The sequence below is a fragment of the Pholcus phalangioides genome, unplaced genomic scaffold (genome assembly GCF_987345545.1).
Source record: "Pholcus phalangioides strain wild (caught in Gottingen) unplaced genomic scaffold, Ppha-v1.0 ptg000007l_1, whole genome shotgun sequence".
In the NCBI taxonomy this organism is placed as follows: Eukaryota; Metazoa; Arthropoda; class Arachnida; order Araneae; family Pholcidae; genus Pholcus; species Pholcus phalangioides.
This window is the reverse complement of record NW_028301600.1, coordinates 60,025,671-60,052,617: the sequence shown is the minus strand read 5'-3', so window position 1 is coordinate 60,052,617 and position 26,947 is coordinate 60,025,671. Positions and strand designations below refer to the sequence as shown.

At 36.0% G+C, this 26,947-nt stretch overlaps 1 protein-coding gene across 2 annotated transcripts in view; it reads left to right on the top strand.

Moving 5' to 3' along the window:
• The first annotated feature begins 5,446 nt into the window (after nt 1-5,446).
• Nucleotides 5,447-26,947, top strand: part of LOC149085572 (uncharacterized) — a 109,568-nt gene continuing 88,067 nt past the window's right edge. Inside the window, exon 1 of one of the 2 annotated variants that reach the window (XM_089233690.1) lies at nt 5,447-6,381. In XM_089233690.1, the coding sequence (XP_089089816.1) occupies nt 6,304-6,381 (78 nt within the window). In that variant the 5' untranslated portion in view covers nt 5,447-6,303. The remainder of the gene's footprint in view (nt 6,382-26,947) is intronic. The other variant, XM_089233691.1, reaches the window with a different exon arrangement.

The window sequence follows — 26,947 nt, the reverse complement described above, 5'->3', positions numbered from 1 at the left end:
GTTTGCAGTACGATTTTAGAGGCCATGTCTTTAGAAAGATAGACTTGGTTGAGGAGGGGCAGAGAAGACCCACTAGTTAGTACGCAGGACTTGAGCTATGAAGAACGACTTGATTCTTTGAATATGTTTACTTTGGAAGAGCGCAGATTTCGGAGAATATATGATTAAAGTATTTAAGATATTCCAAGGGATTGATATGATGTGTACCATGTCATATATACACTGAAGAGCCAAAAAAACTGGTAAACCTGCCTAATATCGTGTAGAGCCCCCGCGAGCACGCAGAAGTGCCGCAACACGACGTGGCATGGACTCGACTAATGTCTGAAGTAGTGCTGGAGGTAATTGACACCATAAATCCTGCAGGGCTATCCATAAATCCGTAGGAGTAAGAGGGGGTGGAGATCTCTTCTGAACAGCACGTTGCAAGGCATCCCAGATATGTTCAATAATGTTCATGTCTGGGGATTTTGGTGGCCAGCGGAAGTGCCTAAAGTCAGAAGAGTGTTCCTGGAGCCACTTTGTAGCAATTCTGGACGTGTGGGGTGTCGCATTGTCCTGCTGAAATTGTCCAAGTCCGTCGGAATGCACAATGGACATGAATGGGTGCAGGTGATCAGACAGGATGCTTATGTACCTGTCACCGGTCAGAGTCGTATCTAGACGTATCAGGGGTCCCATATCACGCCAACTGCACACGCCCCATACCATCACAAAGCCTCCACCAGCTTGAACAGTCCCCTGTTAACATGTAGGGTCCATGGATTCATGAGGTTGTCTCCATACCCGTACACGTTCATCAGCTCGAAGCAAATGGAACCGAGACTCGTCAGACCAAGCAACGTGTTTCCAGTCCTCAACAGTCCAATGTCGGTGTTATCGGGCCCAGGCGAGGCGTAAAGCTTTGTGTCGTGCAGTCATCAAGGGTACACGTGTGGGCCTTCGGCTCCGAAAGCCCATATCGATGATGTTTCGTTGAATGGTTCGCACGCTGACACTTGTTGATGGCCCAGCAGTGAAATCTGCAGCAATTTGCGGAAGGGTTGCACGTCTACCACGTTTAATAATTCTCGTCAGTCGTCGTTGGTCCCGTTCTTGCATGATCTTTTTCCGGCCACAGCGATGTCGTAGATTTAATTTTTTACCGGATTCCCGATAATCACGGTACACTCGTGAAATGGTCGTACGTGAAAATCCAAATTTCATCGCTACCTCGGAGATGCTAGGTCCCATCTCTCGTGCGCCGACTATAACATCACGTTCAAACTCACTTAAATCTCGATAACCTGCCATTGTAGCTGCAGTAACCGATTTAACAACTAAACCAGACACTTGTTGTGTTATATAGGCGTTGCCGACCGCAGCGCCGTACTCTGATTGGTTCCATATCTCTTTATTTGCATACGCATGCCTGTACCAGTTTTTTTGGCTCTTCGGTTTATATATATATATATATATATACATTTAATTCTTTAATTATATTGTAGAAAAAAATTCGGAACTATTTTTTGCAGTTTTTGCTAAGTAGTAGTACTAATCCGAGGAGGATGTCACTCTCCGCTATCCATGCGAAGATATATTTAGGAAAGAGAGAAAATTCAACTGCCCTTGCGGGGAATCGAACACACGTTCTTTCACTTCCCGGGTGAACGCTATAGACCACTAGACTACAAAGGCAGTGAATAGCTCAATCTTTCCTTGGAGCTCATGTGCACTGAACGGGACCGTACATGGACGGTCGGACCTAACTCAGGCCAAAGCTCACAATTGCTGACACTGCTTTCCACAAACCTTCGTAAGGATACCAGAGGGTGACCTTTGTAGTCTAGTCCTTTAGGGCGTTCACCCGGAAAAGTGAAAGGACGTGGGTTCGATTCACCGCAAGGCAGTTAAATATTTTCTCTCCTAAATATATCTTCGCACAGCCAGGTGTTAAAAACCTTCGTATGGATAGCGGAGAGTGACATCATCCTTGGATAAGTCACCATCTCGTGGCAGTGTCAGCAATTGTGAGCTTTGGCCTGAGTTAGGTCCGACCATTCATGTACGGTCCCGTTCCAGTGCACATGAGCTCCAAGGAAAGATTGAGATATTCGTTGCTTTTGTAGTCCAGTGCGTTCACTCGGAAAGTGAAAAGACGAGGGTTCGATTCCCTGTAAGGGCAGTTGAATTTTTTCTCTTTCCTAAATATATCTTCGCATCAACCAGCTGTTAAAAACCTTCGTATCGGTACTAAGCAAGGCAACCGAGTGCATCGGATAGTTGGCCGACTAGGCAGCAACAGTGGTAGTTTTGTATGCTGTGATTGCACGTGGTTTTTCACCCTCAAACTTTTAGGTGGAGGTTGTAACCGCTGTTAAGGTTGTAATCCACTTTTGTCAAGTTGGGTAGGTGCCTAATTAGAAACACAATTTAATACTTTTAACTGTAGTATGATTAAAATTTTATTTAATCTTTCATTTTTTCCGAAAACATTAATTGAAAATTTAAGTTCTGGTAAAACTTCAAAAATACGACCTACTTTGGCCCATCAACATGTTGGGCCAAAGTAGGTCGTATTTTTGCAACCCTTGGTAATTTGTTTGTGAGTCCACTTAAAAACATAATTATGTTCATTTTTTAAATGTCTATCCCATTTATGTTAAGTTTTTGTTTCCAGACTGGGAAAAATGGTGTATAAATACAAGCGTCAGCCAAAGTTATGCAGACTGCTGCAATGACCACTTTCGAAACTGTTTAAATGAAATTAGATCTGTTCAAGTAAATCAATGGCAAGCTGCAGATAACTTTAAAATACCCGAAGCACCATTAAAAACAAATTTAAAAATGTATTTTCTAGCAAACAAGGTCATCCCAAGGATTTTAGTGCCGACGGACTAGCATTTGCTAGTCACGTTGACAAAATGTGTGATTGCGGGTTCTTTTTTGGTCAATTTGTAAGGCATAAGATTGTTAAGTAAAAATTCCAAAGAAATAAAATGTAAATATTGCTATTTTTATGATCAATACAGGTTGAAATATAAGCTTTCTTTCAAAGTTTTATTACGAGCTCAAGTTCAATAAATACCCTAGATTTTCATTTGGTGTTTAAAGATAGAAAAACGTTAAGTAGGCCAAAGTTACCTACATACAAGGGTAACATTGGCCCAAGTTAGCCAAGTTGGCCAAATGTTTTTAGTTAGCTTAAGTTAAAAAAATCTGGTTTTTTTTTTCACATGTACATAATATAAAATAGCCTATCAATGTAAAGAAGGTTACCAACACTTGAAAGTAGTAATGACATTGGGTTTATATTGGCAAGTGAATTTGAAATTTTAAAAAAATGGGCCAAAATAGCCCGCGCGTTTACGATAGTAATTATTTTCAAACTTATCTCAATTTATTTATTTATTTTAATGTTTTCCCAGCCACTTTCTTAGACAATTGCCAGTGGTAGCTTAGGTTTTGTATTTGCGTTCGAAAGGAAATAATACAAATTCTTAAACAAACTGTACATAAATTAGAAGATAAGTTCATTTTTTAATGTCCATGCGACTGACTCACCATATCTACTTAGTGGGACATGTTGTCATAGCATCCTCCCCTAACCCAATACCTACTCGGAGAGTCCCAGTGTACCGCATCGCAGCGTTTGGGAATCATTGGTATGGACAAATCTTCTTATATAAGAAATATGAAACTCTATAAAGATAAAATAATGCGAGTAAGGTAGAGTGTAAGCCTTTTGAAAGGCTACTCAAGATAAAAATAACGACAAGAAGATGGTACAGTGCTTAACTCTAACTTATATGAATCTCAACCTAAAAGGAGTGCCAGCCAGCCTAATGCGATCAATGTTTCTTTCAGAAAAATAATAGGAAAAACTTGACGTGGCTTTTATCGCGTGGATTGAAAGTAAAGAATTGCAGCTCTTAAGTATTGAGGCAAATCTTTATCTTCAACCCTTAGTTAAAGGTAAATTACTCCTTTACTTAATAAAACACTCTATTTCCCCCAAAAAAAGAAAAGTACTACAGAATATTATACAAACGTTCAAATATGCACATTATATGTGCTTTTTTAATTAATTTAATTCAGTACGATTTAAATTAGCTTTTTACTATAATTGACAAAGCAATTTTTGACATACGTATTCTGTCTTTGTACCCAAAAAACGCTAAAAACTTTTTCTGTGGGAAATGGGGGGGGGGGTAATAAAAAGAACTAAGAGATGTTTTGTAAAATAAAACTTCAGTGTTTATCTTTAGTGTAACATATCTTGTGGTTTTTGTGCAGAATCTTGAATGACTCCTGCGACGTAAAAGCTTTTATTTAGACTAGAAGAACAAAAAGTGTCTGTTCTTTCTCTGATTCGCTTCCTCCGTTTATCTAAGTATATATGTCACTGGGAAGGAGACACGATATCTTTAACAGCTGTTACTTTCATCATACACACCTGAGAGTTTGAGAGCAGCACATTTGCAAGATCGTCAACATGAAACATGATCCCTACTTAATGCGTATGTTATTTATACACGGAACCGAGAGCGAAATGGACTTCTTTCATTGTCATTTATTCATACATTTTTGATGATGGCTATGGTTCCGTAGATGATATTGTCTGATTTCGCTTCGGATTGGACAACAGCGACTCCTAGCAACGCTCTTGCGAACCATCGCGGTAAAGAGAGTGAGGTAAGGATCAGGCATAGTCATTGTTGATCGGTGTGGTCGAGAGAAAAGAAAAAGATAACACGCATGAAAAAGAGAACGTGTTTCCCTTCCTGCCAAGCATTTAACAATATTATTTTCTTTTCTCTCTTCAAAGAACGAACCAACTTCTACTACTGATGCTCCAACACATCCTCCGAGGTGGTTTGTTTAGGACAGGCATCCGTCCGTCCGTCGTCGTCCCACGAAAGGCCTCGCCTGCTCCAACTCAACTGTTTGGGGCACTGTCCCGTTTACGTCAATGACCCCTCAAGTCACTAAACAGCCACAGTAGTAGAACAGCAAGGAACTTCGGAAGTCCTCTCTTTCTCGTCGTCGTTGAACGTTTGATCGATGTACCGATGGGAGGCCGAGAGAACCAACGGCATAGTTGGACGCTTGCCAGATGACTGCGACGAGCACCACGCTCTACTCACTCGCCAATTTTTTTTTTTTTAAAAGGGTAAAGAAGTAAAAAATCAAAAAAAAAAATTGTATTGCCGACAAACAAACGAAAAATCGCTCTCTTCGCCGCTGCATCGCCCATCTCACTCTCTTTCTTATATATATATTAGAATCTCCTTTGCTTCGTTTTTCTACCTTAGGAGGAGCCAGTTTCCTCACATTCGAAGGCTGGTAAACGAACGGCGGATCTTGGAGGCGGCATCCAAGCGATCGTCCATCCAAACACAGGTCGTTACCGGGCCGTACGTAGTACAAAAGCAGGCAGCAGCAGTCACTGCCTGCAAACCGTGTGTGTGTGTGTGGTTGTCTGTGTATGAGCGGAAGGAATCTTTCTCTTACTCACACTCACTACTAGTCCTCTCTCTCTCTCTCTCTCACACACAGTGAGAGACTCGTGCGCGCGCGTGCTCGTGTGTTGTGTGTGTGTGTGCGTGTGGTTGGTGGTAGTATCATATCATTTTATCGACATCGCTCGAAGGGAGAGTGACGCCAAAACTCTGATCCAGATACAGAAAGGAAAGAAAGATAATAAAACTGTAACAGAAGGGATGCTGCTGCTGCTCTACTAGCTTAGTTACTGCGTGCTTCTCTCATAGTATTTTCACGTGGAAAAGCGAGGTCGCCGGTTGAATAACGCGGACTTGAATCTCCATCCACACTTCGAACAAGTCGCAACTATGAGGTTTTTTGCGCGCGTCAAAACTCGGTTATTGCTGTTTTTTTTCCTCTCTCTTCCCACGTGGTGAAGAAAAGATTGCAAGAGCACGCTGAGAATCTTTTTTTCCCACAAGAAAAAACATTGCCGTTTCAAAGAAAAGGTCGATCTCGTGTCTTTCTCCTCTTCGTTGCATCTATTCAATTTTCGTTCATTGAAAAGATTCAAACAAGAATTATAAAAAAAAAAAATAATATAATATATAAACTTTGTCGTGTGTGTCAGACAGATAGACCTTGTGCAGTTTGAGGAAAACACACGCACTCTTATAAAAACTATTAGAGACAAAAATGCTGAAGTGGGAAAAAAATCCCACGTGATTTTTCCGAGATGTTTTCTGTCCACAGTTGCATGAACTGACAACTTTTTGTTGTTTATTGTGACAGTTGGGATTTTTTTTAGCTTTTTTTGTGTCTTGAGCGATTGATTGAGCGATGATTCCGTTCTCATCGTGCGTTTGCCCGACAAGGAAGCCGTTTCGCCGGCGAGCCACATGGTTGGTTGCTCCACAGGTGAGTCAATGCCATCCTCTGTTACTTATTTTTCTTTTCTCTTTCCCATTATTGCTTATTATTATTATTTCCAACTGGTTCGTAAACTTTTGTCGTAGGTCATTGACCAATTATATTTAAAAAAAATTGCTTGAGCATTACAAATAAAAAAACAAGAAATCATATGCGACAGTTATACAGGATGGCACAAAAGATATAGACAGTTTTAAAATTATATATATAAATAAAAATGTATTTTGTAGAAAACTATTTATTTTATACGTGTGAACAATTAGTCAACCGGCACAATGAAATAATGAAGTTTTTCCCAACTTACTAACAAGTATTGTCATCAGCAATCACCACGGCTGCTATATTGTGTTGATGAGGTTGTGAGATATCAGTGTTTCTTACGAAAATTGGATTTTTGAATTAATTTCTGCCTGATATTTATGGTTTTCTAGCGTAGAACAGTTTATTCAAAAAAATTGAAGATATATGCGTAAGTAATTTCCATACAAATGTTATATTTATTTTTATAGAAATTTTAAAATTGTCTATCTCATTTGCGCCAGCATTTCGATTTATCAAAAGAAAATAATTCATCAACGGAAAACTAAAATGAACATTCGATAACTTATAACTTAATTCTAGTGTTATTAATACTGATTATAATAAATGAAATCAATCAAGGACAGATATTTTATCCGGGATTCCCGTATAAAAACTTTACACAAAACTTGTCACATTTTATGTTTTCCATAAAATCTCGCTATACATCGTCGTTATCTAAATAAATGGGACTTGAAATAACCAATTGTCTAGACTTGGATACATTAACTGTCTAACTTTTTGCTCGAATCATATTATTGTGTTGGTTGGTTTTGTAAATACGTTCAGTGATATTACGTAATGTTTATTCTTCCTTGGCTGAACCGGAATTTCTTTAAAATAAAGTAGTACTGTATATGAATAAAAGATATATGTTACAAAATTAATTTTTTTTACTGGTAACATCTTTCATAGTATTTGACGTCGATATCCAAAGTGTTAATGTAAAATGAAGCATCGAGAGTGTTATATTATGTATAATATGGCACGTAAGGGTGCTGACAGTGCAAAAACTTCATGTAAACTTCTTAGTAACGGAATGAACACACCAGAAAAAAACTGCATCGAAGTTTTAGACTTTCATCGCGAGTGTTATCCTTGAAAATAGGAAAAACAGGCGCCGTTTTTACAGCTAACACATCACATAAGTCATCTTAGAATAACACTCAAACCAGAAGAAAAAGTGTTTATTTTCATTTCTTTCTTTACGAGTAGGCAACGAAAAAAATGGAAGTCTGAATCTTTGGCATCTGAAAAACCTCTTTTCTCTATTTTTTTAGCTCGAATTTTCAAAAAGAGAAAAAAGAGGAGCAATAAAACTGAACAATATTTCCAAAAATTTCTGCAACTGCATAACGTGAACATACAGTGACAATTACTTGACCGTATGACGATAAGGAAAATCATAAAAAAAAAAACTACAAGGAAAATATTTTTCGTACAAAAACCAACCACGTTGTATGTTTGTATTTACAAGTAAAATCACGTCCATCCAACCCTGGGGGAAAAACACCGTATTGTGTGTCAGCCAAAAATACGAGCTATGAAAAATACAAAAAATAAAATACAGTGAAACCTGTCTAACACGGACACTGTATGAGACGGAAACCTGTCTTAAAGGGAATCATAATATAGCCTGTTCAATGATTGATGTTTTTATTTTCACCTTTATACAACTGAAATTTGTCTAAAACGGAACATTATTTCAGTCTATTGACGTTCCGTTTCGTACAGGTTTCACTGTATATACCATAATATAATATTCTGAAAGAGTTTTCCTTTGAATAACTCTTGCTCCTTGGACACCCTTATGGATTTTTTGGGTCTACTGGTTGCAGTTTGTTATCCATAATAGTTTAAAAGCACATATTTATACACATTCACGGTAGCTCACTATGAATGGTAAGGGGTATCATACCTTTTTTTAAACAGTGTCAAAAGCTTGAAATAATATGCTCCAGTAGAAATATCAGTAAAATAGTATTTAACCATCGATTCATTTCGAATATGGTACACATATTATCGATTTTATATGATATGACATCCGAATGTAATGTTTTACATATCTCTAATACAATTTTTTTTTTGAAAATTTTCACACATTAAGTAAAAGACGGCATTATTAATACCTTGCGCACATAGCAAAATAGCGTGACATTAATGTAATTGAATAAAAATTGGTTAAAAATAAAGGACACTAGAGTTCATAAAATGAGGCATTTGAGAGATATTCATAAATATTTGATTTATAAAAAAATATATTTAAGATTTTTTATTCTAAAAAATTTGAAATTTAAATTTAGTTTTAAATGAGATTATGTCAATGAAATCTCGATCCTTTGCCTCATTTTATTAGTTAAACAGTTTTCTTTATTTCGAATAATATTTTATTCAATTGATGTCATGCTATTTCATCATGTGCGCAAGGTGCTAATTTTTTTTTTAATTTTTGCAAATCTACAAAAAAAAATAAGTATCAGAGGTATGTAAGATATTATATTGGCATAGCATAACATATATAATCAAAAATATGTATACCAAATTTGAAATAAATCAATGGTTGAATAATATTTTTAATGTTATTACTTATTAACTAATTAGTATAATTACTAAGAAGAACTTACGTAGAATTACTAATTCTATACTAGAGCATAATTTTTGAGGGTTTTTGGTTTTCATACCATGTTAAAAGGTATGAGACCTCTTAATCATCCTAGTATCGGCTTTCTAGTGAAATGACGTTTTTATTTCATTTTCTTTTTGTAACTCGACTAAGATTTGAGCACTAAAACGCGCACATAAAACGTCGTCGATGATCCTAGCAATGAAAATACGATAATTAGCTCGGAAGATATAAAAGAGGCAATTATATAGGTGAGGTGAACGAATGGTAATATGAGGATTATAAATCAATGACTTCAAATCTCTTTAGGAACGTGTGTAACGCTGCTTTATTCTAACTTCCTTGTGTAAGAAGTGAGTCAACAACAGTCTTTACATCATAAAGTTATTATTATCTTTCCTTAAACTTTTTTAACGCGTGCTTTATATAGAGTGAAATCAAACTAAATAATTTTTCTTTAAATAAAATACATAATACTTTACTTTAAAATACAGTGAAAACTTGTTGAGGATCCTTAAAACAGCATGTGAGAAATGTATGCTTTTGGCAGTACTTACCTACCAAGGTTTTTTTTTTTTTTAAATCTTACCTTGCTGATATTTTGTCAGTATGAAATAAGATTTATACTTTTCAGTTCTATGAAAATACATATTTTGTTTTTTGTTTCTAACTCAGGTACGTGTAGGATCAAGAAATCAAATGTTGGATCGAACTTTTGCAGTTGCGTAAGAAAAACACATGTTTAGGCCTTATTGAATGAAAAATTGCCGCAAAAATAATTTTTCACACCTGTTACAAATTGCTCAAACAAAGACGTGATTCTTATTAAAGAAATATAATACTCGTACAATACGGGATCCGTAAAAGTAGTGTGTGTCTGTGTGTTCGCAATTTAGAAGTACATTCTTCCACTCTAATTTTTCATTTCTCGGAAAAAATTGCTCTACAGGGGACCATACGGTACCGCCTACCCTTGAGAGAATCAATACTCAATTTTAATTAATTTCAATAAGAAACTTCACACGGAGTCCTGTCCGAAATATTTTTTATTTTATCATTAAATCGAGAGTTAAATGTATACAGTTTCTAACACTAAAAGTAAAATCAGAGTGGCTACACCTACTACTTCACGCGAAAAAATTACTTTCCTTTTTTGCACAATTTATTATTTATTTTATAATTTAGTTAACGTTTCACATACGTTGTACGTGAAACCAATCAATATATGTGTAGAAAAATCAAAATCAACGAGGGGAAAAAAGTTTCTGGATTTTCCTTTCCATTCATTGATAACATAGTTTACGATCAGCTAGATGTAAACTGATCAAGTTTTTTTTTTTTTGACCTCTGTTCTCTGTTTGGAAGTGATTATAGCCTATATGTGTGAATTACAGCTTTGGTCAGTGAATATCGAAATTTCTAACAGTTAGACCAAAGCTTAACAATTCGTTCAATACAAGCACAAAACGTTTTGATACAAAAAAAAAAAACAGTATGACAAAACTAATCTCAACAAAAGAAATAATAAACGTAGATGTACTATAAATAAGTAACGATATACAAGTAAAATATGATGACGTCTATATATTTATCACCGTACACGCTACTGAGTTAGTAAAAAAACTATTAAAGGTGATGATTAAAAACAAAAAACGAGCAATTATCAAACGTTTAGGCCGCGGTTTTTCTTATCGATAGCTGCTGAAACATTGATCAGTTTCTTGATTCGATACTTTCACGTAATCTCCGATGGCCGCCTTAATCTGTCTGCCAATTTGTCTGGGGTTCTTTTGCTCCTTTTTTTCCCCGCTATTAGTCCATTATTTTATAACCTTATCGCACCGAATACGCGAGATGAATAGTAAGATATTTATCTTTATATATAGTATAGGTCTTATACATACATCAGTATTTCTGAACAACTACGTAATTATAGTCAGTTGAGTGGATTTTCATTCATTTTCACTTTCTTTTTATTTATCTAAAATATATTTAGTTGCGCTCACGATCTCTATTTATACAAGATGCGTAGCTAACAGAACGCAACACATTTTACTGGTAACTGTTACAGGTTATTAACATTGGCGGAGATGGGGGGGGGGGCATATGGAGCCGACTGATGTAATGTATTTGCGTATATATGAATTAAAACTAACGGAAAACACTTTTTACCCTCATTTATGCTGTTTTTTTTCAAACTTTTCTCCATTTTTTGAATTCAAATATCTCACTGAATATTGCACTTGAAAACGGGGAATTTCTATGTTGGCATCTGGATAGACAGGGCAACAACTTTCTAATTGGTTTTTGAGCACAGAGTGCCCGTATAAAAAGTTAATTTATACATTTTAATAACCACATAACCCTTTCCAACATGAATGACGTATCTGAGTTCTATACGTTATTTGGAAACTTTCTCACTTGAAGTGTGCCTGTAGGATCAACGGTTCGCCAGTAAAATGCAATGCATGCTGTTAGCTACGCATCTTGTATATTTGGGAAAACAACTAATAGCATTTAATTTAAACAAATTCAAGCGCAACAAAAATTACAGCGAAAAAAATTAAAAAATTGCAGCATTTTTTTATAGCATTTAACCACCATTGACTTTTATTCGATTAAATTATACATCAGTGAACAGTTTTCTTTCCTTTTTCCTAGTTGCTGGTATGGGTGTTTACTTATGCGCCATATAATGAGACCATGAACTACAGAAATGTATTTGACTCATATTCAGTGATGATATGAAGTTTGCAAAACCACTGGAAACTCAATTCGTTAATGACTTACAATGGGTGTTAATTGGAGATTCCTTGTAAATATTGTCTATAGAGTATCACATTCCAATGACAGCAATTTTATTTTTGCCTCCGGAGTAAATTGCTCGTAGGTGCAATTTCAAGGATAAGGAGGTTTCAAGGAACGAAAGCAAAAATTAGGTTAATTTCATACCTACAGAAAGACATTGAAGTGATTCTGTGAACGTTGCTCATACAAGATCAATCATTTATCGGAGTGTTGCAGTTTTTCAAGAAATTTTCATGACTTGGAGTTCTCAATCCACTTATAGATTTTGTCATCTTCAAACAAGTTTCCAATTTTGCATTACATTTCAATTAGTTTCTGATGTTCCAATCGGAAAAATAATAAAATTTAAGATAAAATAAAGATTAAAATTTTTATGAAAATAGTTTATTTTTTTCTTGATAATTAAAAAAAAATTATAATACGAGAGAAATCTGAAAAGATGAAAAAAGATTTCTTCCTAAATATATTTTCAACATATCTTAACTTAAAAATTCTCTAATGCATTGAATATTTTTCGCGAACTGATAATTCTCCTTTCAGAAAATACTGTACAAACAAAAACTAAATTTGTTTTCTCAGTAATTAATCTGAAATTTAATTATGGATGAAGTCTGTAATTGAAATTCAAAAGAAGACTATTCGTTATACGGATTGATTCTTAAATGAGACGGAGTATAAATGGATAGTGCACTTTTATAGCATGAACCGATAATTAATGGTTTTAGAGATATTCTTATAGATCTAGAGAAACGCTCAATCTATCGACATTCTTTCAGAAATTTTTTCTTGTAATTAATTAATTTTTATTACGCAAGTAATTATTGGTTGAAATTTTTAAGTAAAGAGCTATAGGTATTTCAGAAAAATCTTTCCAAAATACTTCTAGGTAACAAATTTTAATATATTTATAACCGTTTTTATTTGATTTATTGTTTGCTTGGAAAAGCTCAACTGGACTGCGTTCGAATCTCTAATGAATTAATTCATTAAAAAAAATCACTTTGCATTCTATCATGTCACGGTCATTTAATTTCTTCAAGTATACTGTCTGAAACTTTCTTAAGGTGTCTCATACCTTTTAATATGGTAAAAAACTATGCTCTCTAGTAGAAATATCATTTACAATACTATTTATATGGCCTCCACAAGGGGTGGACTGACAAGGCTCCAGCCCTGGGGCCCGGGAGGATTTTAATCATTTTTTGTTTTTTCACGCTATAAATTCATCATAAAGGGGGGGGGCCTCATAAAAGTCTGGTCGGGGGGCCCGTAAAAGATCCCAGTCTAGGGGCCCTGCGTCAGGATGTGGGGGCCATGACAATTTATATACATATATATATATAACCGTTGATTTATTTCAAATTTTTTTACACATGTGTTCTTGATTGTATATGCTATCCTATCCTTGTAGAAAGTTTTACATATCATGGATACTTAATTTTTTTGGAAATTTTTCAAAAAAAAAATTCATTAGAAACAGCTTGCAAGCATGATAAAATACTATGATATAAATGTAATTGAATAAAAAATGATTCAAAATCAAGGAAGCTGTTCAGTTCATGAAATGAAGCAAAAGGATAAGATTTCATTGACTCTAAATCTTAATTAAAATTAAATTTTAAATTTTAATTTTTTTAATTTAAACATTTAAATTTAATTTTAAATAAGATTGAATCAATGGAATTTCTCAATCTTTCGCTTCATTTCATGAACTGAACATTTTTTTTTTTTGAATCAATTACATTGATGCCATGTTATTTTGTCACGCGCGCAAGGCGTTTTTAATGCATTTTTTTGAAAATTTGCCAAAAATCAAGTATTAAGACTGTAAAATTTTTTATACTAGCATAGGATGGCACATGCAATCAAAACTATGTGTAAAATATTTGGAATAAATCAATGGTAAAATAATATTTTTTAATGATATTTCTCTACTAAGAGCATAGTTTTTCATCTTGTTAAAAGGTATGAGAAAACCTTCAAGTCTACTATGTACACGTTTAGGTTTGCCCGCACAGGTATACCTGTACGTACGTCGAATGAAAAAACTAATCGGTTTAAGTAAAAAAAATTGTGCAAATATATAGCGAGAATGGCTCCTACACCCGTTCAGGTTTGCCTGCACTTGGTGTACAAACCTGAACGGCCTTAACAGCTACCCAAAAACACTTACATTGCTGGAAACACATTCATGCATTAGCCGTATTTTGAAGGGACTTTAGTCTACATGGTGACAAAGGATTTTGAATTCAATTCACGTTTGCTACACCGTGTTCAAAAGTTCAGCATAACGCATGAAGGGCTCAAAATGAATAGGTGAAATCGACAGAATCACTTAGTGGAGTCGTGGATTAATCCACATGAAAGTTCATTGTGAGAAAATATGAAAATTATAGAAGATTACGTCCATATGGGTGAAGAACGTACGCAGTTCAGCCGTTGACTACAGGGAGCAATTTTCCCCCTTAAAATGCGTAGGCTACTACAGATTTGGGGCGTTGGGCAATTTTCTACCGTTGATGTAGGCACACAATCGTACCTACTTACTAATTAAAGCGTAAGCATCGCAACTGGAGTCGGGCTGACTGAAGCACTGTAATGTTCGGTGATGAGTCCTGATCAGGGCGGCTCTAGCTTACCTGCTGCCCGGGTGCGAAGACTCATATGCCGCCCCTAAAAGCGACCCTGGTGGGAGGCTAGCAGGGCTTCAGTCAAGAACACCTCTAGATGAACCGGATTTTTTTTTTTTTTTTTCAGAAGAAAGCCGCACACCTTTGTTTACCGTGCAAAATTTCCGTGATCATATGTCCCACTTTTGAACCAGATTTTTCTGCCTTTTAATCCAGAATTATTTTACCGTTCTTAATAACGCCAGATAACAGGTAATTTAATTCTTGGAACAGCACTTAATTTGGATAACATCATCACTTATTTATTTCAAAGGCGTTTCTGGTACTCCAGGGACCGGACAAATGAGAAACCGAATTTTTCCTTTGCTTCCGGACCATTCTGGAAAAAATACTAGATAATGGAACCAAAAGGAGCACACTTGCTCCTTTTCATAAGAGTACAGGGTTGCTCTTGGGCCATGCGACCAAAGGGTCGCTAAGTGCATGGTGAACGGGTGAAAAAAGTTTCATTGGCCGAAGAAAATGATTTCTGTCTATTCTGGAGAGGTGCTAAATCCAAGATGAGTGGGAATTTTTTTTTTTTTGAAGTTTTTTGTTAGGAATTATTGGTATAAGTTATGAGGGAGGGGCATGACCCACAAGGGTACGGTTGACAGGGCTCCAGCCCGTGGGCCCGGGACTCTATCCTTATCTTATTTTTTTCATGCTATAAATTAACTGTAGAGAGAGAGAAGGGTCCCCATTTATAATCTGGCTTGGGGCCCGCGGAAAATTCTAGTCGAGGGGCCCTGACGCAGAATGTAGAGCTTTGGGGGGGGGGATAGACAGGAGGCGCAAAAATCCGAGATCCCATATAGCGATTTTGCCTTGAGCCGCACCTGATAGTTTACATTCTTGTTTTTGGTATTAGGTCAGGCCCTGTCTATTTATTCCCACGAGTTTTCTCAACATCTCCGTTGCCAAGGTATAACTCAAAAGCGTGATGTCACATGTGAATTTTTACTGTGTGAAATTTTTAAAAACAGTGGAATTCAAACTAAAGTCTACGCTGCCACCCGGGTGCACTGCACCCTTTGCACCCTCGCTTAAGCTGCCACTGGTCCTAATCCGCTTGCAGACTCATTCTCGTCCATCAGGAGAAAAAAAAAATTAAGGAATCCGTTTTTACCCCTGTATATCATGGAAAGAAATCACTTTTGAAGTTTCAGAGTCTTGCTTATAAGGAAACAAAGTTAGACAGCCGCAAAAACTTCTATATCTTCAAGAGTATTTCCATTATTGGTCGGCGTTACAGGGACCAGATCGTGGAAGTTCATGTATGTCTGTTTTGAGAGGCAGTAAACGCACAGTTCCTATTTAACTCTTTAAACGATTTTTAAAATTTTCCTCATCCGCATTATAGCTGTCTCAGTGAAAATCACTAAACCTTCTAGAAATTGCCACCTGTTTTCGAGAAGAATATTTTTTCCGATTTTGTTCGATGATATTGCTTTCCTCCCGAAACTTCCTCCTCCTAACCAGATTAAGGCTCGCCACTTTGTCTCAATGAAGAGATTTTGGCATGTAGTCGAAAGAGACCGGGGCCATGCTAGAAGCTGTGCATATATGTCTTGTGAACCTAACGTGAAGTCTGTTTCTGTGTAATGCTAGTTGTGTGTACTGCTGCCATCTGCCGTCAATGTTTCTAACTACGATCTGCTCGCATTCACGCCTCCAAGCTGGGAACCACAGAAAACGAACTTCAGTCGACTACTCCCCCGAAACCGAGATTTAAATAAAAACAAGGAAGAGAAAAATTACCTATTTCTTTTATATTATTTATTCTGTATGCATATTCCTATACTACTCCAAAAATTGGAAAAACACGATCGATCTCTCTCTCTTTTCTGTTATCAAACTTCAAATAAAAGCTGACTCCGCCCACTGGCTGTCGATCGACCAGTTGGGGGGAGGTGGTAAGAATAAAATCATTCACGAAGATGAAGCAACAATAAAACTATCTAAAAATAAGAGGGTTTTAAGGACGCGACATATTACATGATAGCCAAGTGCATCAAGTTAGGTGAGATATCTCGTCACTGGCATTGTAAGAATTAAGGAATTCAACATGCGGCCTCACCGCATTCCTCTTGTCGATTTCTTTGCAAGTGAAGATAGCCGGCGAATGAAGTGGTCATCGAAAGTCTCCCAATCTTTACCCGATACAACAACTGTGGAATGCTCTTGAGAGATAAATTGCACCCTTTTATTTTTCTACGGACGACGAGTCGAAATTAAAACAGCTTTGTGCAGAGTATAGGTCTTGTGGCCCACTTATCTCGTTAATACACTCCGTCATCCAGAAAGTACAAGCAATCGTTGTATGGCTGGTGTGGCACTACTAGAGATAACATTACCTGCTAAACTTTCAGTATAACATTATTCATGTTATTTTACACCAAAAACACAGAAGGCCTGTAGGAAACTTATAGTTCAACCACTTTTATTTACGCAATAAAAGCCTCGTGCCTTCAGTTTTTTGTGAGTTTAGTTATTCATACATCAGTTATAATGTATTATATAACGTGTACTACAATACGTCTCTCTCAATTCTGACTAGCCATCCATATACACAAATTAATTAATACATATACACGCAGTTATAGTTCATTTATCGACATGAGTGTATATGTAAATATTTATCTCGATTAAACTTCCATAGACAATATATTCTCGACAGAAAATATTTTACATCTTGAATTATGCAGATTTTGACGACGCGATTGTTTTTAGCGACTTTTTCTGAAGAGATGATATAAAATGACAGACTGTTTTGATCTGGGAATCATAATCAAATTAAAATGCCTCGAAGTTTCTAGAAAGTAAGTGACATATTTATGGTTGAATTATTTCCCACACTCAAGCTGTCATTATTTATTATTATTTTAGTGAGAAAGTGTCAAATATGAAAGAAAAGTTAGTTGAAAGTAGGTGTTTTTTTTAATCAAACAGAAACGAAAAAAATAAAAATATCTTACTGAGTAAACGAAATTATAAACTTACTATCGAATGAAAATCAGAGCTATATATTTATTATATTTGATGTATTGATTGAGATTAATATGTTACGCGACAAGCAGATCTTATAAAATAGTTAAAAGAAACTTCTCCAACGAACATGAAAGATGAAACATTCTCATCCCATAAATCTCCTCTCAGTTTTTTTAAGTTTTTCCACCATTTATGTTCGTGTCTCTTTTACCTTCTTGATTTTAATTATAACTTATAATTCAATCGACATTGTTTAGCCTTTAGAAGCTTGATAAATTTTCAAGAATCGTGACGAATCTTATCATAAGCTCGTAAGAAAGATATAAAAGTTGAAAAAAAATTTATATGATTCAATTATTATCGTTATTATTGAATTACACAACAAGCAGAGTATTTTTCATCAGGAGAAGGTAATGTTTTTGAGATGAATAATTATCCTTGAAAATGGTTGTACAGGGTGTCTTCAAATGATTAAAGATTTCAAGATTTCAAACCGACTATAATGTTGCAACTACTTAATAAAAGTTTAAGACATAGTAAAATCAATTTAAATCACCATATCTCTAATATCGCAGCCATATAAAAATAAATAGTTAAACCACTTGAATCGTTTATAGTCAGTCTGTATTTTCAACATAATAAAAAATTTTCATTTTTCCAAGGAAACAAAAATTTCAGTATTTCTGCGAGGTGAATCTGATCTAACCTGAGTGATTCGTGTAGATGGAAAAAGAAAAAAAAAAGAAATTTTTTCTGTTACTTGAACCATGTTGTTTATATATTGTCCTAAAATAGATTGGCTGCCCTTGAAAACTTACTTTGAAATTAATAGCCCCGTTGGCGAAAAGATCACTACGACTTCGTGAATATCAAGGGTTGCTCTAAAGGTTACAAAGACCGTTAGGACTGAATTGTACGGAGGGCATAAAATAAAAACATATTCATAGAAAAAAAAGTTTTGAAAAATAGGAAAGCATTACGGATAGGAAAAGACAGTCTATTGCGCGATGTCTAAAGGAAAAGCTAGCGCTATTAATCGCACAACCCACATATTTAACCTTCAGAAAAGTTATACTTTAGCAGTGCATTCCGGAAAAGCGATTAAGATAGTAACCTATTTCTGGAATAGCGCGTTTTCTGGCACAGTTTTCACCTATCGATCGCGTGGCCTATCGTCAACCAATGTTTTAGCCGTTTAATTTTCCACACTATAGATCAAAAACGAGGGATGAAAGATAATTTTTTCTATTTTTTATTTTATTTTTTTATTTCATTTTTTTTTTACCACTCGCTCTAAAAGCCAACTCCCATAGGTACGCAGATACAAAGGCTCTTTATTACAGTTATGACGTTTAAAAGGACTTCATTTTTGTCCGATCCATCTATTGCTTTCTTTATTATAAATTTCCTCGTCATTTATATCCTGAGAAGAATTCCGATTTGTCGATGAGCAATCCACAAGAAGAAAGGAAACGAGGAGATGACATGAGACCAGAATAAATAAATAAAATAATAAATAAAGAGAATAAAGTTGTTTTTAGCCTATATCATTTACCGAGTAAATTTTAATTACTTCCCTGGTTCTTGCATAAACGAGAAGTCTAGAGGAAAAACATTATAGAATCCTCTCGAGAATTGTAACATATAATGACGTTGACTAGGTCCGAAGAGTAATTTAGGAAAATAGCAGCTCCATTTCCAAAGGCATGGGATGTCCTATCCTCGATAATAGCTTCTCTTAAAAACTACTACAAAGATGAAGATGGTTCTTAAGTGGAGAAAAAAAAGATACGAGCCAGACACGAACTGGTAGTTTAAGGTTTGTTTTATGTGGCGCGTTCGAATAGTATATATGGCGGCAATTCATTAATGTTTGGATCGTTTTTTGTTTGGTCAAAGTTGCTTCAACTAGAAAATAAATGCTCTTTCAACAGAATCCCTGTGAGTTCTTCATATGAAGATGTTTTGTGACTATGTGCACGTTAGAAAGGTTAGAAAGTCCCCTGAAAAAAAAAACGAAATATAGACAGGCTATCCCAGTGGTTCTCAACCGGGAGCTATGCTTTCTCCCCCTTGTGGTCCTGAGATATTCTAAGGGGGTCGTGGGGAAAATCAATTGGAAGAAGAATCATGAAAGGTGTTCAAAGAGCCATGGAGATCTATGAAAAAAAATCAGATGCGAAGAAATAGAAGTTTTGATTGAAACCTGGTGCGAAAAAGTGTGACTACTTTCTATAGAGCCAGGATCATCTTAACGCAAGGGTTCATCGGGGCATGGACCCCGGGAGCCTCATGCCCATAGGAGTCCTACGTGATTAGATATGGTACAGTAATATGATTTTTGAGAGCATGTATTTAAATATGACAGCCGTCACTGCCAACTGATTACGAAAACTGAGGCCTAAGAATATCACTTTTTCCGAGGGACTAGGATTTTGATACGCCCTTGCACAGAACTATCACGAGAAAGAACTCACTAAATACTTTGGATGGGTGGCAAATTTAGGGGAAATGGGTCATCAAGAAAATCAAGAGACTAAATAGGAGGAGAACAGCCGACATTTGTATGGCCCACAGGTGAAAACCATGTGTTTACCTCTGCTCCTCGGTGAAGGAAGGGGAAGTCCTGTTTAAGACAGGGGTCATGGAAAGAAAGTACAGTCCAAAGGGGGGGGGGCAATAGACGAAAAATAGTTAAGAAACACAAGGCTATCCGATAATCGGGGGACTGGGGTTGCTGTGTTGCTCTTTTAACATTTCCTGGTTTTTTCCAAATCTAGGGAAGATACGGGATTTAAACCACCTTAATCCCAGAAATCGTCTGAGATCAAGTTCTTGTAAACATATAAGGTGAGAGCATTTCCTAGAAGCATTTTTAATTCCTTTTAATGAATGACAAAATTGAACACTTCCTTTTCCTTTGGTCTCTTTCGCCGATATATATTCATAGCCTGTCTTATTTTTTATCTTTGCGAAAACCTTTTGAAGTTCCATACACCAAACTGTTATGTTTTTATTCAACGACTGCCGTCAGATCATAAGCATATCATCTTTTGTCTTGGTCACACAGTTGTACAAGATTCCAGAAGTTGTCACGTGATCATATTAGAAAGTAGACCAAGTGTCGAGCAATTAGAAAGTAGTTTTAGCGGAAAAGTGAGTGGCAAGCCTAGATTCTGAACACTTCATCTAAGGTAATTCTGATTTCGTTCCCAACAGTTTAATAGATATAAAAATTGCAATATTTGCATGCGGTGCGTACGTCATTTGACCTAAACTAAGCATCACTGGGAATTTCACCGCTAGAGAGGGTTGTGGTAGATGCTCTGCTAGATTAAGCATTGCTCCGTTCCATACCAGATTTGAAATTCACAAAGATGATCGTCCAATTCGAGAATTTTTGACTCTACGATAGCGGTTCCAAACTGGTGGTGCGCGTGCCCTAGAAAGTACTTGATGAGCCATTCAGGGATACACGAAAAATGATCAGCGATGGTGGGAAAACGAGTTAAGTCATAAAAAAATGCACAGAAAATGAATGTGTGTTATGGTACAATATACATGGTAGTACAGACACCTCTCACACATTTCAACGCGTACGTAGGGCTCCTACCCATATCTAGGAATGCGTACGTGTCCTAATACCCCTTCTACTTCATACCCGTAAAATAAGCATTTATAGGGGTATCCAAGCCTTCAACACAATTAGGGGTACACACGTCTCCTGAGCAGTTCTCGGGATACGCAAGTTTCCATCGCGGGCACTTCTCATGTCTGGGAGAAAAACAAGCATCCTACGACTTCCTAGAGGGTATATGTAAGCCTTCTACTCATTTCAATAGGGTACTTGAAGCATGAGAGGTCGGCAACCACTACCTATAAGTTTGAATAGTGCCATATATAGAACAACGTAAGCAACCAAAAAGAAAAAAAAATCGTTTTGCAAAACGTGAAAGTGCAGTTGATCACAGTACAGAAACCAGATGATCCGAGAAATTTAGCTTGGGTTACAACAACCTCAATACCGGCCAATATCAAGTAAGCCAAAACTATGAATATCCGAGATGTGTGAGCCAGGGCATACAGTATAAGTCCAACAAGTAGTACTAAAAGATTTTCGAGCAAACTGGCCATCTTTAATTAATCCTGGTATTTTAAGGTGAACTAAAAATCTTCGTCTCTGATACTTGGAATTATTTTTTTAAAATGGAAGAAAAATGTTTATCGAACTTAACGCACTCATTACCCTTTTCCTTTTTTCACGTAAGAAAAAATGATAACAAGAAAAAGATCTTACGAAGGATAAGAAAAACGCATAGTATTTCTCTTTTGTTACATTTACTTACTAAAGTATTTTCTCTTTTTATTGTATTAGTCTTTTGAGATGACTTCTTTTGCTTCTATAATGGGCTCTAAAACCTTTCTTTTGATAGAAAACGTCAATTCTATTTCCGTACTCGCAAAATGCACTCTCTCGTGTATTAGATTAAAAGCCTGACATAATTTTTTTTCTCCAAAGGCTCAGTATTTTATCTGTCATTAGATTTGTTATTTGGAAATGAATTACGATGAAATTTTGTGAATCCGATGTAAAATGTTTGCGATTAAAAAAGATTGCACATTTTTGAGAATTTTTAGTGAGTGAATATCCTAGTTTTTATAGATATATATATTTTTATTTTTTGTATATATATATATATATATGCCCTAGAAAGTATATTATATATATATATATATATATATATATATATATACATATATATAAATAAATACGTCCTTTTTGCCTTTGAAGAAATTTTCAGTTAATGCTAGTGAAAGCGGCTGAACTAAACATTCGAAAGGAAATTAAATCAAATCTTAAAATCTGACGATATTTTGACTTATATTTTCAGGATTTTTGAAAAACAGGCTCAAATGTCTAAGAATGGGAGCATTTTTGAAAATATGGAAATTCATATTTTTAAATCGATTCTCAATTATGTGTACAATCTATATGTATAACCTACCTGCTTATAAAGTTGCAGGTGACGTAAATATATATTTTTCGTGTCTTCTTGCATCACAAAACTACTTTCAAAAGTGACTAATTAGAAAGACATAAACAAAATAATTACCGGAAAAAATTCAGTGTTTTCGAGAGGAGCTAAATTTTTATTCATTTTTTACACGTAGTTTCAACTGCGCGAGGTGAAAGCCGCGCTTGTTGCGCTGCGTAATCATTTCTTATTTAGTTATTCATTTATTCAAGTTCTAAAAGGATAAGGAAGAATGGCGATAAGTGGTTAGGTACGTTTTCGTTGTAGAGTATAAACCAACCTTATAGAGAAGGAAAAGATATAGAAGTAAACTGTATATAAAGAAAAACTGGAAAAACGTTTTACTAAAACAAGATTCGTAACTTTGTTAACGGTTCAAGTAATATTAAAAAATGAAAAGTGTAGAATGCATGGACATTTGACTTTAAGAAATTATAAATAAATTTGTGACAGTAAAAAACTGTTATTCTTCTCATATTAAAATTAAATGAATAGTCACAGAAAACTTTCTACTTGGAGTATAAATTTAACATTAGTCCACTTGAATATCTGAAATGGATGTATGTACGCATTGAATACGGGAATATTTCGTAACATAATTATCTTAACTGATGTGATAAAACTCTCACACAAATTTTGCTTCTTGCGCCATTTAGCATGATGATGTTGACAGTGCAGTTTTACGAAACGGTGATTGTACCAAGTGAAACAATATTTTTATTGTTTTGTATACATACCCTCTGGCACCACCATTCTGTCGCTCGTCATCATTTGTTGTTTTTTTTTAAATAATGCGTACCTTTACATTTTACATCATAGCACTTGTTTTGTTGAAAAACCAGATTCACGGGTACGATATTTTTTCTTTTACAAAAGAGAAAAAAATCTTTGCAGTAACTTTAATAGCTCTCTCCATGGATAAGTCCTTGAAGGTAAATTGTTCAGCGAGTTATTTGCTTATTTCTCGTTCAATGTAGAAAAAACACTCCCGTACCGTTTTATTTCGGTTTCAAGTTTTTCCCCCGATAAAAGAAAATGTTTATTGTATCTTTCCTAAACCCCAATAGCCTATTGTACAAGCGAAAATATATATATTGTCAAGTACTTCCAAACATGCATCAAGTTTTCTACATCGGAAACGAAGATATTTTTAACAAAATCAATTCACGATGAAACATACGTTTCCAGTTGCTGGCATGGGATTAGATCGCTTGAATCTCTTGACTATCGATTTATTGGAATGGACTTCAAGAGTAAAAAAAAAAACATGGCCGATTTAGGAAACTTTTCTAGTGTTACAATTTCTCCTTTGAGAAGAAAATTTAATCTGCTTCTCTCAGAAAAGGCGTACACACAAAACATAAAAAATTATATTCGTATATATATTGAGTATTTGCTTTGTTTTCAAACAGTTGAAATCAATTTGTTGGAGGAGGTGCTAGAGAGGTGCTTCTCTTTTCAAAAGTTTTGTGCTACATTGAATTTGTGTTTTTTATAGGAAAAATAACAGAAACGCGAAAGAAATAATCCGATAGATAAGTTCTTAACAGTTATTTCCACCGGAACTCGATTCATCCAACCACTTTTGGAAACATCTCTAATGGATCTGAACGATTTTCCTCTGAAAGGCTAATGCACTGCTGCTTTTTCGGGGATATGTGGCTCGTGCAATTGTTTGTCCATCATGCAAGGAAAAATAATCTTGCGCGAAGGAAACTTTCCAAATTCTTTCGGTGAAGACATCACGATTTTTCCGGAACTTCTCCCATAACTGTGTTGTCATTTAATGGTAACGATTGCAGAGTTGGTTTTCGTCTTATTTCTTCATCGTCCTACAGTTTCAGATACGATTCTTTATTTCTAGAATTACGTCCTCGTTGAGCTGCTGATTTTCAATATCCGTGTCAAAGTCCATTTGATGATCATCCTTGAACTCAGATTTTTTTCTAAAGCTATATCCCATTAAATGTTCGATGATACACACGAATCTTTTAGGAGTGGGTTCTTCAACCTTTCTAACACCGTCTATGCCAGTGGTTCTAAACCTGGGGTCAAATGGCCTCCTCGCGATCCTGGGATATTCTACATAAATGGGGCTCCACGGGTGAAAATAAGATGAAAGGGAGGCAAGTGGTAAAGAGGACCACAAAAAGAGCTGTTAAGAAATAAAGCTTTCAAGTGAAATACGGTGAGGAAAAAAATGTGACTATTCTTTCAGAATCCAGCAGAGCTGTCCATAGAACCAGGGCCATCTTAATCCTTGGGCCCTTGGGGCATGACCTGGGCTGCACGATGAAGCTGCATCTGATACTATGATTTTCAAATGTATATGTAAATAAGCTGTTATTTCCAGCTAAGCATGGGGCCCCACGAAACATCAAACCCATGATATTGAGACGGCGATGCTTAAAACCCCTACAAGAAAGAAGCTCACTGAAATCTAGTCCACGCGACAGTACCCAATTGTCCGGGGAAAATATGTTGTAAAAGTTTGTATGCTTTTTTTTCCTTCTTTTTTTTGACACAAAATAAAGTGTTCCAGACTCTGACACGAAGCTGGGCTGGAAGAGATCCCGGCAACGGGATAAGTTCTGGCGTTCATTCCTGATTGAAATCTAGTCCAGGGTAGATGCGGACCCTGAATGATGATTAGGGAGGGGCGATTTATCGTATAGGTTCGTTGGATTGTCCAGTTTTACAGTTTTTTTTACTGACGTATTTTTCCCATATAATTCGGCTCTTGAGGGGGATGATCACTGATTTTCTGGGGGCGCCTGATACAGGGTTCCAGAGATCGATCTTATTTATATAATTTTTGTTCATTATAGATTTAGTTTCAATTCAAATCAATTCGATAAGTAGAAAGGATGTCGCTCTTGGATGAGGATAGGGGCCTTAGATAAGACGGGGGACACGAGAAAAAAATGTGGTCCAAAGGGGCTCATGGGCTGAAAAAGTTGAGAAACACTAGTCTATACGCCATCCATATGGAAACTCTGAAAACGCTCAGACTCAAATCAGCATAATGCCAATTTTTGAATGCTACTTATATCAGGGCCATCTTGTAAGGGCTGTCCATGACGCGCCAAAGCCGGTATTTCAAAGGTCGCGTTTTAGTTAAACAATATTAGAGCAGTGACGTTACGCACCTGATCCGAGACCACGCCCACTGAGCCACGACGGCTACTTCACCAAACACCAACGCCAGTGGAATAAATTCAAACAAGTTCTCTCTGATTTCTTTCCTCTCTCCTTATCATCGCGAAGCTTTGTTGTAACCCTTCGAAACAAAGTTGTTCTTTTTTTACCTACGTTTATTTCTATACTTCAGTTAGTGATTTTTTCCCCCACGTATGATGTATCGTTTTGTTCTTATATGTATATCTTCGGCTATACATATAAGAGCAAAAGAGAACAGGTAGGGTGAGGGTGAAAAGAGAAATCCTCCTCGTACCTACTCTCTTATCTGCTCATCTATTATATTTTTTTCTTTCATTTGTTTTTTTTTCCTTTCTTTTCTTCTACTTATTTTCCCCTTTCTTTTCTAACGTGCGGTTAGGTTAAGAAAAGGTTACCATATTTATCGCCGATTCGTCAAATAGAGATCATCCAAATTACTTCCCAATAGCTTGTAAGCGAAGGGGTTAAATATGAATTTGAAAATTCGTTCTCGGTCTTTATTGGTGTTCGAAATATTAATATTAAAAAACATTTTTGAGTGACACGTAATTATTCGGCCGGATTTTTTTTATACTGTTATGCATATTTAAATGAGTACACTCAGTGGTAAGTTTTTCAAAACTTTTTCACGACGCCACCTTGGAACCCTTTCCTTGTTAGATGTTTCAATGATCACCGCTGCGCTTGCGAGCAACAGATTCTTAATTTAGAGAATTCTTTGCTATTAGAAGACACTAATTTTGTGGTTGCATCCAGAGAAGCATTTATGGTTTATCGGCCTGTGGGATACACGATCATTGCCTCCCTTCTCCCATTCTAGTTTAATTTTCTTGACTACTCTTTCCTCGAATTCGTCACCCTGTGCTATAACCCTCTTGGGTTGCTCCCCACTCGTGCAAGTATACCTGTAACTCTAAGTCACTCTGTCGGTCACTCCCATGATCACACATTCTATAAATTACTCTTTTAGTCATTCATTAACATGCTTGCACACTGTTTTGGTCACTCTCACGGTCACACATTCTCTAAGCCACTCTTTTGGTCATTAGCATGCTTGCACACTATTCTATCACTCACATGCTTGCACACTATTCTATCACTCACATGCTTGCACACTATTCTATCACTCACATGCTTGCACACTATTCTATCACTCACATGCTTGCACA